At 39.9% G+C, this 21,241-nt stretch overlaps 1 protein-coding gene across 1 annotated transcript in view; it reads left to right on the forward strand.

The window, feature by feature from the left end:
* Positions 1-14,698: 14,698 nt before the first annotated feature.
* klhdc3 (kelch domain containing 3) overlaps positions 14,699-21,241 on the forward strand; it is a 51,706-nt gene continuing 45,163 nt past the window's right edge. The window contains exons 1-3 of the mRNA XM_080448592.1: positions 14,699-14,762; positions 19,737-19,825; positions 20,265-20,451. Coding sequence (XP_080304718.1) covers positions 20,298-20,451 — 154 coding nt within the window. The 5' untranslated portion in view covers positions 14,699-14,762; positions 19,737-19,825; positions 20,265-20,297. The remainder of the gene's footprint in view (positions 14,763-19,736; positions 19,826-20,264; positions 20,452-21,241) is intronic.

The raw sequence follows: 21,241 nt of genomic DNA on the forward strand, positions 1-21,241 counted from the left end.
ATGGAAAATGACGAACGCAGAAAAACCCACCTTGTCAACTAACACTGATGCCGGCTGGACACTTCGTACTGATCAGTGAGCATCCACCCTATTTATTATGGGTTTGGTCTGTCTTAGATGACGCAACTCAGGCTCCACGTGTACACTCTCATGTGACATGTACAAAGTCCCCTGGTGTCAATAGTGTAGTCACAGCTGTAGCTTCTTAGAATTGCATTTGTACTTATTATGGCTGAATATCCTGAAACATTCTGAAAATAAGATACAGGAAGGCGCTAGTAGGCCACATGTGCATGCAGGTAACATGCCAATACAAACGCCACAGTTATATCATAATAATGGATTATTCTACATACATACATACATGTCTGTATGTATGTATATATACAATTTTAAGATTCATGGTAAAATTCACCAGGAGTCAAATTCAGTTCCATTTGAGATCTCAACTAATATTATCCTGTTAGACCTTCTTGAGGTCTCTTTGTCTCTCAGGTTCTTAGGATCTAAGAGCAAAAGTTCTTCTTAATCCTCTGGAGTCGGCCATACTAGCCCTGAAGAACAAGGACAGTCATTTTGTATTTTAAAACAAATGCATATACACTACATTGGCATGGACTGTAAACTTTTAAACTAATTTCTTTGGGAATTTTGTCTGATTCCCCAGGAAGAGAATAAATCACTTGATTATTTATTATGGTGGTATATGGGTTGGTGCTTTGTAGACACACAACCATAGAAATAACATAGATGACAGAATCAATAGGCCAACTTGTAGAATTTAAGTATAATCTGCTGTTGACAACTCAACATGGGTGTTAGATGGGTCTAGCTCTGTCCATTTTGACACGTGCAGGAATTAAAAGACCCTTGTTCCAGGCAACAAAAAAACCTGTTTCTGATAATATTTTAGGTGCGAAAAGGGCCATGCAGTTGCTCAGTATTGAATCATTTCATATTTACAATGGCTACCGTAGTTTAAAAGTTATCAGAATTCAGGAGCTCCCTTGCAGTAATTGGGAGTCTTTCGTTGCACATTGATGCTAGTAACCCTCAGGTACTAAACAAGCACTGAACCTTGATTCTGTCAATTGTTGATTGTGTTATTCTATGTGTTATTCTCTGATAAACTAAATAACACAATTCATTATTAAGGAAATATGTCTGCAGGCTGATCTTTTCATTATTTTTATTTGGAGCATTAACAAGGTGTTGATAATTGTAACTTTTAAGACGTGTCACTCTTATAACACGACTCCCCTGTTTACAGTAATGAAAACTGATACAAAAAAATACACAAACTGTGTATTGATTGCAGGGAAAGCCTACCAATGGAAATAAGTGTGATAAGTAAGTTATTGGGTAACAGTAACAACTCTCACATTTAGGCTTCACCTGCTTGGTTTGTGTGGAAACAAATAGTAGTTTGGAAAAAGTTACTGTGTGTCTTAACAACTCATTCACGGCTTATTTCAAGCTTGTTGATCCATATGCCACAGGCAGGAAAAATGAAAAAAAAAAGAAATTAAAAAAATTATTTTGAAAAAAAAAAAAAAAAGAATTGGTGACGTCAAAAGACGTCATTGGCACTAATGGCACACTGAAAACGGCCGTCAAAAGACGTCATTGGCACTCAATGATGGACAATACTTGAACTGAGTTTAGGATAATACAACATCACACAACTTCATGCCTCTGGGAAATTACATTGACATTACTCACTGATTTAGTAAACACTTATTTTATTGTCTCCGCCAGGCCGAAAGGCATGGCGGGAGAGTATGTTTTGCACCCTGTCCGTCCGTCCGTCCGTCCGTGTGTCCTGTCCGTCCGTTAGCAGCTAATCTCCGGCACTCTTGGCCCGGTCGTTGCGAAACTGTGCACACACACTCCCTCGATGCCAATTCAGAACCTCTGCCCCAAATCTTTCACATGGGCCTGTTATAGCACCACCAGGAGGCCGATTTGTGCAAAACCCATCTACAGATTTGATCCAAACGTCATGCATCGGTACACAGTATCTCTATAGTCATGTGACCAACCCGGATCTGTCCGATTTTCCAGATTCCATCCTCATTGGCTAAAGTTGTCTTCCAAAGTTTGCAGGATTTGTCCGTTTTGTACAAAATGCCTCAAATCACGAACGCAGCTTGCGATTTCCTTGAAATTTCACATGCACATTCCCACTAGGCCTAGGAAGAAATGCCACCCTTTTCACATTGGCCTGTTATAGCGCCACCAGCAGGTCTAATTTAGCAAAACAATTTATTTGAACAAAATGCCTCAAATGCATGCATGCTGTGTCCGATTGCCGTGAAAGGCCTAAGAAGAAATGCCACTCTTTTCACATTGGCCTATTATAGCGCCACCAGGAGGCCACAATAACGTACCTGACTTGGCGGAGACCTGTGCTCCGAGGAGCACTTTTTCTAGTTTTATTTTTCCTGTTTAACATTTCTCAATTATGCCTGTGGATATAACTGTCTATTTATTGTTCAGTATTTGATACTATATTGAATTGAGTTAGGTTATGGAATCTAAAGCTAGTTATTGATTTTGGATGATTTGTGTGGTAATGAAGCATATAGCCTACACTAATTATACGCTGAATGCTGTTCATGTATGTTTTTGTAATAGCTTGTTTAATTAGAACTTTGTTGATCAATAGATTTTCACATAAAATCAACACTGCCATACATTGGTTGTCAATGGCCATCATAGACAAACTACAATTGCACAGTTCCTTTTTTTGTCAAAGTAGAGTCCCCCTAGTTGGACATTCTCATCATGAATACATGATACTTGGTAAATGGTGCATTTATATAGCGCTTTTATCTAAAGCACTTTACATAGATTGTGCATTACATTCACCCATTCACACACATTCATACACCGATGGCGGAGGAAACCATGCAAGGCACCAACCTGCTCATCGGGAGCAATTAGGGGTTCAGCGTCTTGCTCAAGGACACTTTAACAGTAACTCTTCTGGGGGAGCCCGGGATCGAACTGGAAATCTCACGGCTTCCATCCGGCCGCTCTACCGGCCACTCTACCCCTGAATCAATCAAATCTTCTTCCTCAACAACTTCTGCTCCATTTTGTCCCTTTTTTAGCCTATAACTAACTATGAGTTGTTTTATTTCCTTTCCAAACTCTTCGTGCAGTTTACCAAAGTCCTCCATAGCTTCTGTTCCAAACACAGAACAATCCCCCTGGTGTAGGGCGGGACCATTAACAGGCACCACATTTGCATTTCTCTTGGGACATTTGCATGTTCTCTTGAGTAAGGATTGGCGTTTCAGTTTGACTATTGGCTGAGAGGAAATGGGTGGAGCATGAAGTATTAGTAGGGAGCCAGCGCTGGGTGCCTGGCCCATTCCTGGTCCTGGGTTCTGCAGTGGTGTTGACATGCCTGGCCCTGGGCTCAACCGAGTCATAGAATGTGGTACTTGCTGCGTGCTGCCACTCGACATGACTGGACTCCCAGACAGACCACCGGCAGAAAATGTAATACTTGATTAACTAACTGCAACAAATCCAGTGTCAGTCTGATCTGTAGTGGATGGAAAAGAAGAATATCTATAGATTTGCGATCTCATCATGATTTCTATAAGACGGTATTGAAGGTAAGTAAAATGTTGTAATTTGTACCACACATAGGTGATTCAACTTCAAAGGGGACACACGCCCATGTCTACATTTGTCCCCAGTCTGTAGGATACAGATTTGTTTGTGTCTGTAAGTGACCAGTAATTATGATACTTGAAAAAGTATACTAAATTATTTATAATTTGCTACAATCATTATTATAAAGCATTATGCGTATTTATGAGTTCTCATACAGTGTTATAAGCAGATTATAGTGCATTTTAAAGTTTACTGTATAAGGTATTATAGACAGGATTCATAGGAAGTGTCACCAGTTAGGTCACACTTTCTCATCTGCATGTCACGAAAAGATATAAGAGTGTCTTACCTGTTTCAATGTTGAAATCCTGATGTAGGTCTGGAGAGACAGAGGAAGTATTAAGACAGGCTATGACGTTTCATCAACAAGGACCAGCTCACTCACTCTGACATATCTCTGGTGTCTCCCTGTCTTTTTATATATTTCAGTGTGCAATTCCTTCAATGGGGGAAGTCACAAGTCAGATATCTATCTCTATTGTTTACATGAAGAGAGGACGTTAATTATAAATGCTCTGAAGGGATCATGTGACCTGATTAAGAAAAGTTACATTTGCATCATTGAGAGAGGGAAGACAACAGCAAAAGAGGATTGATCTAATCAAGGTTCAAGAGTTAACTACTGTATCTTCATAGTTCCATTTATTTGGATATACATTACTATGACTATGATATACTATACATATATATATATAGGTATACATATTGAACTCTTGGTTCAATAAAACCCTAAAGTCCAGTTTATAGACGACATACACAGAAATTACCGTTCACATGCGCAAGGCATCTTTATTGACAAACAAGGGCGATTCCCTCTATAATATGTGAATAAAAGAACAGCAAATTAATGATATTTAAACAATACGACCTGATATATCACGAAGGCAATTCGTTCCACATCACAGTCTGCATGCAAACAAGCGTTCGGTTGAGCGCCTGGAGAATTCTGAAGTTCTTATCTATTACATTCAGTTTATCAACGCTGTGGCTATCAAGGCCTTCCTTCTTACTGGAGCACAGCTACTGTGCTCCACACTCTATAAAGTATAGGTTGACGGCCCAAGGTTCCACAATAGACCATCAACATACATAAATACACACGCACTCACGCACACACACACCCACACACCCATCATCATCATCGGCGGTCACTCCCTTGTGGGTCTTCAGGTGGGCATAGAGGCCGATTCTGGACCCGATTATTCTTGTGCAGTGTTTTCCTCACGGACAAGGTTTCTCCAGGTCGCCCTGTCTGTTGCCATGTCTTACCAAGATTTAAGGTCTATGTGGCACTTCCTCATGGTTGTCTTAATGTTATCCTTAAACCTCTTCTTTTGGCCTCCAGGGGCCCGTTTCCCTTTAACTAGCTGGGAATAAAAGAACACACACACACACACACACACACACACACACACACACACACACACACACACACACACACACACACACACACACACACACACACACACACACACAATTTTAAGATTCATGGTAAAATTCACCAGGAGTCAAATTCAGTTCTTCTTGATGAGTCTTAATCCTCTGGAGTCGGCCATACCAGCCCTGAAGAACAAGGACAGTTATTTTGTATTTTAAAACAAATTCATACACAACATTGGCATGGACTTTAAACTTTTAACTAATTTCTTTGGGAATTCTGTCTGATTCCCAGCCAGGAAGAGACTAAATCACTTGATTATTATGGTGGTATATGGGTTGGTGCTTTGTAAACATACACAACCATAGAAATAACATAGATGACAGAATCAATAGGCCAACGTGTAGAATTTAAGTATAATCTGCTGTTGACAACTCAACATGGGTGTTAGATGGGTCTAGCTCTGTCCATTTTGACACATGCAGGAATCAAAAGACCCTTGTTTTAGGCAGCAACATTTTTCTGATAATATTTTAGGTGCGAAAAGGGCCATGCAGTTGCTCAGTATTGAATCATTTCATATTTACAATGGCTATCGTAGTTTAAAAGTTTATCAGAATGCAGAAGCTCCCTTGCAGTAATTGGGAGTCTTTCGTTGCACATTGATGCTAGTAACCCTCAGGTACTAAACAAGCACTGAACCTTGATTCTGTCAATTGTTGTTTGTGTTATTCTATGTGTTATTCTCTGATAAACTAAATAACACAATTCATTATTAAGGAAATATGTCTGCAGGCTGATTTTTTCGTTATTTTTATTTGGAGCATTAACGAGGTGTTGATAATTGTAATTTTTAAGACGTGTCACTCTTATAACACAACTCCCCTGTTTACAGTATAAAGAGTCTATTGCAGCCCATTTGATTATGTGATGAAAAACTGTTGCTATAGACTGTGTTTTGAACATCATCTGTCTTCATATACAGATCCTTTATACAGTAATGATGCCAATCACCCCCTCTCTCCAAACGTCATGCATCGGTACACAGTATCTCTATAGTCATGTGACCAACCCGGATCTGTCCGATTTTCCAGATTCCATCCTCATTGGCTAAAGTTGTCTTCCAAAGTTTGCAGGATTTGTCCGTTTTGTACAAAATGCCTCAAATCACGAACGCAGCTTGCGATTTCCTTGAAATTTCACATGCACATTCCCACTAGGCCTAGGAAGAAATGCCACCCTTTTCACATTGGCCTGTTATAGCGCCACCAGCAGGTCTAATTTAGCAAAACAATTTATTTGAACAAAATGCCTCAAATGCATGCATGCTGTGTCCGATTGCCGTGAAAGGCCTAAGAAGAAATGCCACTCTTTTCACATTGGCCTATTATAGCGCCACCAGGAGGCCACAATAACGTACCTGACTTGGCGGAGACCTGTGCTCCGAGGAGCACTTTTTCTAGTTTTATTTTTCCTGTTTAACATTTCTCAATTATGCCTGTGGATATAACTGTCTATTTATTGTTCAGTATTTGATACTATATTGAATTGAGTTAGGTTATGGAATCTAAAGCTAGTTATTGATTTTGGATGATTTGTGTGGTAATGAAGCATATAGCCTACACTAATTATACGCTGAATGCTGTTCATGTATGTTTTTGTAATAGCTTGTTTAATTAGAACTTTGTTGATCAATAGATTTTCACATAAAATCAACACTGCCATACATTGGTTGTCAATGGCCATCATAGACAAACTACAATTGCACAGTTCCTTTTTTTGTCAAAGTAGAGTCCCCCTAGTTGGACATTCTCATCATGAATACATGATACTTGGTAAATGGTGCATTTATATAGCGCTTTTATCTAAAGCACTTTACATAGATTGTGCATTACATTCACCCATTCACACACATTCATACACCGATGGCGGAGGAAACCATGCAAGGCACCAACCTGCTCATCGGGAGCAATTAGGGGTTCAGCGTCTTGCTCAAGGACACTTTAACAGTAACTCTTCTGGGGGAGCCCGGGATCGAACTGGAAATCTCACGGCTTCCATCCGGCCGCTCTACCGGCCACTCTACCCCTGAATCAATCAAATCTTCTTCCTCAACAACTTCTGCTCCATTTTGTCCCTTTTTTAGCCTATAACTAACTATGAGTTGTTTTATTTCCTTTCCAAACTCTTCGTGCAGTTTACCAAAGTCCTCCATAGCTTCTGTTCCAAACACAGAACAATCCCCCTGGTGTAGGGCGGGACCATTAACAGGCACCACATTTGCATTTCTCTTGGGACATTTGCATGTTCTCTTGAGTAAGGATTGGCGTTTCAGTTTGACTATTGGCTGAGAGGAAATGGGTGGAGCATGAAGTATTAGTAGGGAGCCAGCGCTGGGTGCCTGGCCCATTCCTGGTCCTGGGTTCTGCAGTGGTGTTGACATGCCTGGCCCTGGGCTCAACCGAGTCATAGAATGTGGTACTTGCTGCGTGCTGCCACTCGACATGACTGGACTCCCAGACAGACCACCGGCAGAAAATGTAATACTTGATTAACTAACTGCAACAAATCCAGTGTCAGTCTGATCTGTAGTGGATGGAAAAGAAGAATATCTATAGATTTGCGATCTCATCATGATTTCTATAAGACGGTATTGAAGGTAAGTAAAATGTTGTAATTTGTACCACACATAGGTGATTCAACTTCAAAGGGGACACACGCCCATGTCTACATTTGTCCCCAGTCTGTAGGATACAGATTTGTTTGTGTCTGTAAGTGACCAGTAATTATGATACTTGAAAAAGTATACTAAATTATTTATAATTTGCTACAATCATTATTATAAAGCATTATGCGTATTTATGAGTTCTCATACAGTGTTATAAGCAGATTATAGTGCATTTTAAAGTTTACTGTATAAGGTATTATAGACAGGATTCATAGGAAGTGTCACCAGTTAGGTCACACTTTCTCATCTGCATGTCACGAAAAGATATAAGAGTGTCTTACCTGTTTCAATGTTGAAATCCTGATGTAGGTCTGGAGAGACAGAGGAAGTATTAAGACAGGCTATGACGTTTCATCAACAAGGACCAGCTCACTCACTCTGACATATCTCTGGTGTCTCCCTGTCTTTTTATATATTTCAGTGTGCAATTCCTTCAATGGGGGAAGTCACAAGTCAGATATCTATCTCTATTGTTTACATGAAGAGAGGACGTTAATTATAAATGCTCTGAAGGGATCATGTGACCTGATTAAGAAAAGTTACATTTGCATCATTGAGAGAGGGAAGACAACAGCAAAAGAGGATTGATCTAATCAAGGTTCAAGAGTTAACTACTGTATCTTCATAGTTCCATTTATTTGGATATACATTACTATGACTATGATATACTATACATATATATATATAGGTATACATATTGAACTCTTGGTTCAATAAAACCCTAAAGTCCAGTTTATAGACGACATACACAGAAATTACCGTTCACATGCGCAAGGCATCTTTATTGACAAACAAGGGCGATTCCCTCTATAATATGTGAATAAAAGAACAGCAAATTAATGATATTTAAACAATACGACCTGATATATCACGAAGGCAATTCGTTCCACATCACAGTCTGCATGCAAACAAGCGTTCGGTTGAGCGCCTGGAGAATTCTGAAGTTCTTATCTATTACATTCAGTTTATCAACGCTGTGGCTATCAAGGCCTTCCTTCTTACTGGAGCACAGCTACTGTGCTCCACACTCTATAAAGTATAGGTTGACGGCCCAAGGTTCCACAATAGACCATCAACATACATAAATACACACGCACTCACGCACACACACACCCACACACCCATCATCATCATCGGCGGTCACTCCCTTGTGGGTCTTCAGGTGGGCATAGAGGCCGATTCTGGACCCGATTATTCTTGTGCAGTGTTTTCCTCACGGACAAGGTTTCTCCAGGTCGCCCTGTCTGTTGCCATGTCTTACCAAGATTTAAGGTCTATGTGGCACTTCCTCATGGTTGTCTTAATGTTATCCTTAAACCTCTTCTTTTGGCCTCCAGGGGCCCGTTTCCCTTTAACTAGCTGGGAATAAAAGAACACACACACACACACACACACACACACACACACACACACACACACACACACACACACACACACACACACACACACACACACACACACACAATTTTAAGATTCATGGTAAAATTCACCAGGAGTCAAATTCAGTTCTTCTTGATGAGTCTTAATCCTCTGGAGTCGGCCATACCAGCCCTGAAGAACAAGGACAGTTATTTTGTATTTTAAAACAAATTCATACACAACATTGGCATGGACTTTAAACTTTTAACTAATTTCTTTGGGAATTCTGTCTGATTCCCAGCCAGGAAGAGACTAAATCACTTGATTATTATGGTGGTATATGGGTTGGTGCTTTGTAAACATACACAACCATAGAAATAACATAGATGACAGAATCAATAGGCCAACGTGTAGAATTTAAGTATAATCTGCTGTTGACAACTCAACATGGGTGTTAGATGGGTCTAGCTCTGTCCATTTTGACACATGCAGGAATCAAAAGACCCTTGTTTTAGGCAGCAACATTTTTCTGATAATATTTTAGGTGCGAAAAGGGCCATGCAGTTGCTCAGTATTGAATCATTTCATATTTACAATGGCTATCGTAGTTTAAAAGTTTATCAGAATGCAGAAGCTCCCTTGCAGTAATTGGGAGTCTTTCGTTGCACATTGATGCTAGTAACCCTCAGGTACTAAACAAGCACTGAACCTTGATTCTGTCAATTGTTGTTTGTGTTATTCTATGTGTTATTCTCTGATAAACTAAATAACACAATTCATTATTAAGGAAATATGTCTGCAGGCTGATTTTTTCGTTATTTTTATTTGGAGCATTAACGAGGTGTTGATAATTGTAATTTTTAAGACGTGTCACTCTTATAACACAACTCCCCTGTTTACAGTATAAAGAGTCTATTGCAGCCCATTTGATTATGTGATGAAAAACTGTTGCTATAGACTGTGTTTTGAACATCATCTGTCTTCATATACAGATCCTTTATACAGTAATGATGCCAATCACCCCCTCTCTCCAAACGTCATGCATCGGTACACAGTATCTCTATAGTCATGTGACCAACCCGGATCTGTCCGATTTTCCAGATTCCATCCTCATTGGCTAAAGTTGTCTTCCAAAGTTTGCAGGATTTGTCCGTTTTGTACAAAATGCCTCAAATCACGAACGCAGCTTGCGATTTCCTTGAAATTTCACATGCACATTCCCACTAGGCCTAGGAAGAAATGCCACCCTTTTCACATTGGCCTGTTATAGCGCCACCAGCAGGTCTAATTTAGCAAAACAATTTATTTGAACAAAATGCCTCAAATGCATGCATGCTGTGTCCGATTGCCGTGAAAGGCCTAAGAAGAAATGCCACTCTTTTCACATTGGCCTATTATAGCGCCACCAGGAGGCCACAATAACGTACCTGACTTGGCGGAGACCTGTGCTCCGAGGAGCACTTTTTCTAGTTTTATTTTTCCTGTTTAACATTTCTCAATTATGCCTGTGGATATAACTGTCTATTTATTGTTCAGTATTTGATACTATATTGAATTGAGTTAGGTTATGGAATCTAAAGCTAGTTATTGATTTTGGATGATTTGTGTGGTAATGAAGCATATAGCCTACACTAATTATACGCTGAATGCTGTTCATGTATGTTTTTGTAATAGCTTGTTTAATTAGAACTTTGTTGATCAATAGATTTTCACATAAAATCAACACTGCCATACATTGGTTGTCAATGGCCATCATAGACAAACTACAATTGCACAGTTCCTTTTTTTGTCAAAGTAGAGTCCCCCTAGTTGGACATTCTCATCATGAATACATGATACTTGGTAAATGGTGCATTTATATAGCGCTTTTATCTAAAGCACTTTACATAGATTGTGCATTACATTCACCCATTCACACACATTCATACACCGATGGCGGAGGAAACCATGCAAGGCACCAACCTGCTCATCGGGAGCAATTAGGGGTTCAGCGTCTTGCTCAAGGACACTTTAACAGTAACTCTTCTGGGGGAGCCCGGGATCGAACTGGAAATCTCACGGCTTCCATCCGGCCGCTCTACCGGCCACTCTACCCCTGAATCAATCAAATCTTCTTCCTCAACAACTTCTGCTCCATTTTGTCCCTTTTTTAGCCTATAACTAACTATGAGTTGTTTTATTTCCTTTCCAAACTCTTCGTGCAGTTTACCAAAGTCCTCCATAGCTTCTGTTCCAAACACAGAACAATCCCCCTGGTGTAGGGCGGGACCATTAACAGGCACCACATTTGCATTTCTCTTGGGACATTTGCATGTTCTCTTGAGTAAGGATTGGCGTTTCAGTTTGACTATTGGCTGAGAGGAAATGGGTGGAGCATGAAGTATTAGTAGGGAGCCAGCGCTGGGTGCCTGGCCCATTCCTGGTCCTGGGTTCTGCAGTGGTGTTGACATGCCTGGCCCTGGGCTCAACCGAGTCATAGAATGTGGTACTTGCTGCGTGCTGCCACTCGACATGACTGGACTCCCAGACAGACCACCGGCAGAAAATGTAATACTTGATTAACTAACTGCAACAAATCCAGTGTCAGTCTGATCTGTAGTGGATGGAAAAGAAGAATATCTATAGATTTGCGATCTCATCATGATTTCTATAAGACGGTATTGAAGGTAAGTAAAATGTTGTAATTTGTACCACACATAGGTGATTCAACTTCAAAGGGGACACACGCCCATGTCTACATTTGTCCCCAGTCTGTAGGATACAGATTTGTTTGTGTCTGTAAGTGACCAGTAATTATGATACTTGAAAAAGTATACTAAATTATTTATAATTTGCTACAATCATTATTATAAAGCATTATGCGTATTTATGAGTTCTCATACAGTGTTATAAGCAGATTATAGTGCATTTTAAAGTTTACTGTATAAGGTATTATAGACAGGATTCATAGGAAGTGTCACCAGTTAGGTCACACTTTCTCATCTGCATGTCACGAAAAGATATAAGAGTGTCTTACCTGTTTCAATGTTGAAATCCTGATGTAGGTCTGGAGAGACAGAGGAAGTATTAAGACAGGCTATGACGTTTCATCAACAAGGACCAGCTCACTCACTCTGACATATCTCTGGTGTCTCCCTGTCTTTTTATATATTTCAGTGTGCAATTCCTTCAATGGGGGAAGTCACAAGTCAGATATCTATCTCTATTGTTTACATGAAGAGAGGACGTTAATTATAAATGCTCTGAAGGGATCATGTGACCTGATTAAGAAAAGTTACATTTGCATCATTGAGAGAGGGAAGACAACAGCAAAAGAGGATTGATCTAATCAAGGTTCAAGAGTTAACTACTGTATCTTCATAGTTCCATTTATTTGGATATACATTACTATGACTATGATATACTATACATATATATATATAGGTATACATATTGAACTCTTGGTTCAATAAAACCCTAAAGTCCAGTTTATAGACGACATACACAGAAATTACCGTTCACATGCGCAAGGCATCTTTATTGACAAACAAGGGCGATTCCCTCTATAATATGTGAATAAAAGAACAGCAAATTAATGATATTTAAACAATACGACCTGATATATCACGAAGGCAATTCGTTCCACATCACAGTCTGCATGCAAACAAGCGTTCGGTTGAGCGCCTGGAGAATTCTGAAGTTCTTATCTATTACATTCAGTTTATCAACGCTGTGGCTATCAAGGCCTTCCTTCTTACTGGAGCACAGCTACTGTGCTCCACACTCTATAAAGTATAGGTTGACGGCCCAAGGTTCCACAATAGACCATCAACATACATAAATACACACGCACTCACGCACACACACACCCACACACCCATCATCATCATCGGCGGTCACTCCCTTGTGGGTCTTCAGGTGGGCATAGAGGCCGATTCTGGACCCGATTATTCTTGTGCAGTGTTTTCCTCACGGACAAGGTTTCTCCAGGTCGCCCTGTCTGTTGCCATGTCTTACCAAGATTTAAGGTCTATGTGGCACTTCCTCATGGTTGTCTTAATGTTATCCTTAAACCTCTTCTTTTGGCCTCCAGGGGCCCGTTTCCCTTTAACTAGCTGGGAATAAAAGAACACACACACACACACACACACACACACACACACACACACACACACACACACACACACACACACACACACACACACACACACACACACACACACACAATTTTAAGATTCATGGTAAAATTCACCAGGAGTCAAATTCAGTTCTTCTTGATGAGTCTTAATCCTCTGGAGTCGGCCATACCAGCCCTGAAGAACAAGGACAGTTATTTTGTATTTTAAAACAAATTCATACACAACATTGGCATGGACTTTAAACTTTTAACTAATTTCTTTGGGAATTCTGTCTGATTCCCAGCCAGGAAGAGACTAAATCACTTGATTATTATGGTGGTATATGGGTTGGTGCTTTGTAAACATACACAACCATAGAAATAACATAGATGACAGAATCAATAGGCCAACGTGTAGAATTTAAGTATAATCTGCTGTTGACAACTCAACATGGGTGTTAGATGGGTCTAGCTCTGTCCATTTTGACACATGCAGGAATCAAAAGACCCTTGTTTTAGGCAGCAACATTTTTCTGATAATATTTTAGGTGCGAAAAGGGCCATGCAGTTGCTCAGTATTGAATCATTTCATATTTACAATGGCTATCGTAGTTTAAAAGTTTATCAGAATGCAGAAGCTCCCTTGCAGTAATTGGGAGTCTTTCGTTGCACATTGATGCTAGTAACCCTCAGGTACTAAACAAGCACTGAACCTTGATTCTGTCAATTGTTGTTTGTGTTATTCTATGTGTTATTCTCTGATAAACTAAATAACACAATTCATTATTAAGGAAATATGTCTGCAGGCTGATTTTTTCGTTATTTTTATTTGGAGCATTAACGAGGTGTTGATAATTGTAATTTTTAAGACGTGTCACTCTTATAACACAACTCCCCTGTTTACAGTATAAAGAGTCTATTGCAGCCCATTTGATTATGTGATGAAAAACTGTTGCTATAGACTATGTTTTGAACATCATCTGTCTTCATATACAGATCCTTTATACAGTAATGATGCCAATCACCCCCTCTCTCCCTCCCTCTCTCTTACAGAGTAACACAAGGAGTACCAGGAGGTTCCCAGCAAAATGACTCAATAATGGCTATTCAAAAATAGCAGATATACAAGCTCATAGAGCACCCGAGCTTGTAGATCTGCTATTTTTGAAAATCTTTTTTTTTTAAAGGGGAAAATTGTATAACTCAAATCTTTGCCTCTGGGGGTCCCTGGCACAACACATTTTCAGGTGGGGGTCCGTGGCCAAAATACATATCAATTTGGGGGTCAACAAACCAAAAAAAAAGTTTAAAGAGAACCACTGCTTTGCTGCAACCTTTAATGCCACCCACCCACCCACCAGCAGGAGCGCTAGCGGGCTAGCTGTCATTTATTTTGTTTGTATACGTCACGAGGGTCGAGACCAAAAAAAAAAAAAAAAAAAGAAGAAGCAGGGAGAGTCACGATAACAGAAGCTCTCTAAAGCTAAACCTCCAGCAACTCTAGTGTAAAGGTAAATATTAATACTCTGCTGCTGTTTATTCCTCCTAGACAATGACACCCACAACCAGGCACGTTTAACATTAGCCTACGCGATATAGCAGCGCACGTCGCCAGGTTTAACCCGGGTTAAACGGTAATACTAGTGTTATTTAGCCTAGCGTACCAAAGGTTAGCTTAGCTAGCGACACATTGAAGTGCCTCCTCCTTGCATTGAAGAAAGTTATTATAACCAGGTCACCGTCTAATGTTTATAAACCTGGCAATTAATGTTTAACGTTTGTAATTGAAAGCACGTGTGGCTATAAGAGGTTTGCTGCTGTGACTCACAGCCATGATGCAAAGTCATGAAAGTAACGATAGTCTTTAATAAGAAGAACTAAAGCAGCCACTGTGTGTGTGTGTGTGTGTGTGTGTGTGTGTGTGTGTGTCTGCTATCTATGCCAGTGATTCTCAAACTTTTTCATGTCAAGGACCCCCAAATTGACACTTATTAGCCCGCGGACCCCCATTTCAAAAGCTATGCCAGGGACCCCCATAAGAGAAGATTTTTTACGGATTTTTTTAAGGACCCCCAGTTTGACATGCATTAGGCTGGGGACCCCCATTTAATGGCATTTCTATCACTTGAACCGCAATTTATATTGTAAAATCTATGTCAATATAACTCTTTGAGAGTGTACAAATGGAACCAAATGGACCCGTTCATTTGGTTCCATTTGTACACTCTCAGAGTTACAGACCCATAAGGGTCCATTTGGTGCCTAATCTATCATTTAGCTGGGGACCCCCTGGAACTCCCTCAAGTACCCCTGGGGGTCCCCGGACCCCACTTTGAGAACCAATGATCTATGCGACCAATGCAAATGTTATTGGCGTATTAAATGAAGTGTTGCACCAGTCAGTCACCTGGAGCTCTCTTACATATCAGTGGTTCTCAAACTTTTTTTTGTGCCAAGGACCCCCAAATTGATGTGGGTTTGGCCGCGGACCCCCCCCATCTCAAAAAATATTTTGTGCCAGGGTGAGGGGACCCCCAGAAGCAAAGATCTGATTTAAAAATGTTCGCTTACAAATATATATATTTAAAGATTTGCACAAATTGTCAATTTTTTTCTAAAATAGCTGATCTGCAAGCTCGACGGCATGAGCTTGTATATTTTCGAATAGCATAACATATTATATCTGCTATTTTTGAATAGTATGTGGTTGAAGTGGTTAAAATGATTGTGATGCTATATTAACACATTTTGCTGGGGACCCCCTGGTACCTCCCCCCCAATGACCCCTGGCTGGGGGGGTCCCCGGACCCCACTTTGAGAACCAATGTTCTACATTTCATATTCTGTTTGATAGATGCCATCTGTCCTCCTGACAGCACCGTGTTGTCAGAGCCATGCATGATAGCAATGGAATTCTGAAAATCATGGGTCAGAAATGTAAACGACACTAGTAGGTACAGTCAGACATTAAGGCTAAAGGAATAACATAAAAAAGTCCTGGGGACTCGTTTCCATTGTGGTCCTATGTATTCAATTCATCAACATAGCATAAACATATAACACAATAATATGTTGTCATCAACAAATACAAAACACTATATGTACAAAGGAGAAAAGGATTGGTTGTCTTATTCCAGATGAAAACTATTCAAATATTTGACTTTAATTGTATAGTTTATACGAAATCACAAAGGGAAAGGAGACGAAGATATCTGTTTAGTGGACAGTCTTTGGCTACATAATAACAGCCAGACTGTAAATAAATAATACTGTGTCCCATGTAGGTTTTGGGGTCACTGAAGAAATCACTGATCCTCCCGTTACCCATGACAGTGTCGTAAACAAAAACCCGTGTGACATGACATTCGGTCCCTTTCCTTGCCTAACACTGCCCTGTGTGGCACGCTGGCTGAGATGTGTGGGTGGGCGGCTTGAAATAGAGAAGTTACTATGCTAATGTGTCCCGAGAGCGTTTATTTTTAAGACGAAAGTAAAAGTTGGAGTTCAGAGAAAGGTGTCAGAGAGGACATGGGGTGTTCAGCAAGGACCAGCATGGCAGCATCTTCTTTTTCTTGAATTGTCACTGTACTGTATAGGCGTATTTATAAGACAGAATGTCACAGCTGACAGATAAATTGTTTTATTTAGAGTAAATAGAATTACATTTTAGTATTGCAGAACTAATCATCTGGCTCTTGATAGGCTATTGGCTAATCACAGTATTGGCTCATGTGTCTGCTTAGTTACGAAAGAAAGGCTGCAGACTCTTACAAACACACACATGCTTGGATGATGATGTAAGTCACATCATAAACTATGCTTTTGTTTTTTGTTTGTGAACTTAGCTTGAGTAATATTTACAGCCTGACCGATGCCAGATTTTTGGCTCGATTACTGATGTTTTGTCTTGACATCAATTTGAAAAACTTAGATTTGATTAAAGTTTCTATTTGAGTACATTTAACTTATAAGCAAACAAATTAATTTAAAAATACACATGAATGGAACTTTAATGAAATACAAAAAAAATGCCAATGTACAAGCTCACAATGTGTCGCTTTATGAGTTTGTAGATCTGCTGTTTTTGAAAAGTTTTGTAGATTTTCGCCTTTAAATGCGGACACCAGGGTGAAACTGGTTAAAGGTAGGGTAAGTGATTTTCTTTGGTTAAAATAAGTGTTAAATAGCTCTATATTCTGATAGTACTCATTGCTGTAGAGTGTTTGTTCAGTAAAAGGAGTCTCCTTGTCTCTCCAGCTCTTTATAAAACAGAAAATGCATTTTCGTTTCAGTTTCATTTCCAATTTTATCCAATCAGGATAGAGAACTCAATCAGGATATAGATTAAACAAGTGAAATTGGAAGTGATGACACTAAGAAATGAGCAGGCAAGATTGGAACTGGATCACTAAATGAAGCTTAAAAATGGGTACTTTCTCCTGATTGGCTGAGATTTTGACACCTACCGGAAAATGTATTTTCTGTTTATTAAAGAGCTGGCGAGATGGGGAGACTCCTGTTACTGAACAAACACTCTATAGCAATGATTACTATCAGAATATAGTGCTTTAACCTTTTAACAAAATACTTTTTGTTTTAACCAAAAAATATCACTTACCCTACCTTTTAAGAATAAAAAAAAGTCATATAATGGCCAATAAATAGTTTGGGCTCTAGTATGAACGGATGATTGGCTTGTGAAATACCTAATGCTGTTACCTTCTTAGCTTATCAGCTGACAGAGATGAAGTTGTAGGCATGTTAATGTGTTAACTCGGCAGCTTTTTTCCCTTTTCAACATGTTTATTCAAGTCACATCACGAGTTTACAGGTGTAAAATAAGAGGTGAAATGATTTCCCATTCAAGCTTCCATGCAGTTCAAAGTCCAGTCCATAAGGAAAGAAATGACAAAATAACAATAAATCAAGTATAAATAAGGTGTGTACTTAATGTGTGGGATTGGAGTAGAGACAGTTCATAAAGTGATAGTGCCAGCTGGCAAACAAGTGTATCTGTCTTTTTACACAGAGTGAGCAAACAGGTGCATTCACTGTCATATACGTGCATAAAGTCAGTGGTAGTAAAAGTATCAATACTGCAATGTAGAACTACTCTGTTACACGTTAAAGTCAAGAATTAAACATTTACTTGAGGTAAAGTAGAAAAGTATTGGTTTCCCCCCCAAAAAACTTGAAAATAGCAGATCTACAAGTATCTATGTTTTGTAATAATAATCCAAATCTACAAAGTAACTAGTAACTACATTTTTCAAATAATTGTAGTGGAGTACAATAGTACAATATTTGCCTCTGAGATGTAGTGGAGTAGAAGTAAAAGTATTGGAAATTGGAAATATTCAAGTAAAGTACAAATACCTCAAAATTGTACTTAAGTACAGTACTTGAATGTACTCAGGTACATTCCACCACTGCATAAAGTGAGCAATTAAGCAAACAAGTGTATCTATTCACAGTTGTGTACATAAAGTGAGCAAACGGGTATATTTACTGTCATGCTACATAACGTGAGAGTGTGCCAATGTGAAAGCCTGCGCTTACCTCATGTCTAATACGAGTATAATTGATAAAAAAGAGATAACCAAGTTGCTTAACTATGGAGTGAGTCATTTGTTTGTATCACGCTTGAGCGTCACCTAAACATTTTATCTCTCTTATCCCATTAAGACCTGGAACTGTGTCATTTTTAGATTTGAGCTAAAAAGCATTATTTTACACTTTGGGCTATTCAAAAATAGCAGATATACAAGCTCATAGCGCGGCACCGAGTGCCGCGCTACGAGCTTGTAGATCTGCTATTTTTGAAAAATCGTGAAAATGTGTCCAAATCTTTGAATATATATATTTTTAAAGCAATTTTTTTTAACTCAAATCTTTGCTTCTGGGGGTCCCTGGAACAACATATTTGATGGGGGTCCGCGGCCAAATGCATATAATTTTGTGGGCCCTTGACATGAAAAAGTTTGAGCACCACTGATATAGAAACATACGTTTTTCAGAATACTGTTGAGATTTAGGAGACATGTAGAATCGGCTTCAGGTCTTAAATGGGTTATTGTGTTCAAAGAGTGCGTTCCGTTCGGCATTGCATTTCTATATTTGGAGCTATTGTAATGCAATGGGAGGGAGGGAGGGGAGGGGTGTAGCTTTGAATAAGAAGACAGGGTTGAGTGGTAGGTGTAGCTGTAGGCTAATCTACTCCCTAAAATACCCTCCTTTACTTGCTTAGAGATAATACAGGAGGGGGTTTGTGGTCCTGTCAGCAGCAGGGAGGGCAGCAGATCCACCAGGGCTGATCATTCCCCGGCCCAAGGGCACGAACCGATCCCCCTCAACATTCCTCTCGGCTAGCCCCTCACTCACAGACACAGCCCTGACCGGTTTGTTCCCCCCCCACGCAGACCGGGACTCTTTATCTACAACAACCGCTGCTGTGCTGATCCGTCCACATTTTCAATCCCACCCAGGTCTTCATGGTGTGAGAGTGTTACTTGATGGAGTCCAGGGAGGCACGTAATAAAGTGATGGTGTAAGGGAACCCGCAGCCACGACGGAGGTAGGCCTGTCACAATTATTACATCATCGTCTTTTTTTTTGCATAATCGTCATATTCGTTTCCGTGTTGAAAGATTTTCACACTTTTTCAAATATTAAAAAAAGCAGAAATAGCTGATCTACAAGCTTACAACGCGTCACGAAACGCGTTGTAAGCTTGTAGATCAGCTATTTCTGCTTTATTTAAAAGCAGAAATAGCGTCACTTATAGCTTACAACGCGTCAAGATCAGCTATGTCTGCTAAAAAGTATTAAATATGTCAATAATTTCTTTGTATATTTCAGTTATTTGTCATATCTGCCCTGTGCAATTTTTGATTACGACGCCTATAAAAGGCTTCATATGTTCCAATATTCAACGCCTAAACACAAAATTAAATTGTTAATCGCAATTATTTGAGTGACAATTAATCGTCAACTTAAACGTGTGATCGTGACAGCCCTACACGGAGGTGCTCAAGGAGCGCCTCGGAATGTTGCGCTGGTCGGTGCACCTGGAAGGAGGCCCGCGGAGAGTCAACCATGCCGCGGTGGCCGTGGGCCACAAGGTGTACTCCTTCGGAGGGTACTGCTCCGGGGAGGACTACGAGACGCTCCGGCAGATCGACGTGCACGTCTTCAACACGGGTACGTAGCGTAGCGTACGTGTGGGAACACGCGTTTGTTATGCTTCTGCGAAAAAGTGTCGTCGCTGTGCGACGTCGCTTGGTGAAAATTATGTATTTTTAACCCATTTAGACCTGAGACCGATTCTACAAAATGTCTTCTAAATCCTAACAGTTTTCTGAAAAACGTATTTTTTCTATATCAGTGGTGCTCAAACTTTTTCATGTCAAGGACCCTCAAAATGATATGTATTTGGCCGCCGGCCCCCATCTCAAAACATTTTGTTCCAGGGACCCCCCAGAAGCAAAGATTTGAGTTAAAAATGTTCGCTTGAAAACAATATATATATTCAAAGATTTGCACACATTTTCAAGTTTTTTCAAAAATAGCAGATCTACAAGGTCCAGGTCTAAATGGGTTAAAGGGATAGTTCACCCCCAAAATTACTCATTCCTAATAATTAGATTTTTGGCAGCGGTTCCGGTGGGAGACACACAGGAGACTCCTCTTTGTGTCTCCTACCGGAACTGCTGCCGGTCATCAAATTGTTGGTTCAAGTCTCCATGGGGTGACTAATCAATAGGAAAGAAAAGTCATTTTGGGGGTGAACTATCCCTTTTAAAGTGTCGATACCGCACACGACACTTTGTTTTGTTGATTTGTCTCTTCTCTCTGGGAAAAGTCTTCTTGCGTCTTTAGCTGAAAGGGCAGCCTATTCTAAACTGACTGTTATTCAAGGATAGCCCAGTGTCTCACATCATAGAAGTATGACGTTGCACTACTTGCTGACATTCCACCACTGACGTAGGCA

Source organism: Gymnoscopelus braueri (genome assembly GCF_963280865.1).
Source record: "Gymnoscopelus braueri genome assembly, chromosome: 14".
NCBI classification, from domain to species: domain Eukaryota; kingdom Metazoa; phylum Chordata; class Actinopteri; order Myctophiformes; family Myctophidae; genus Gymnoscopelus; species Gymnoscopelus braueri.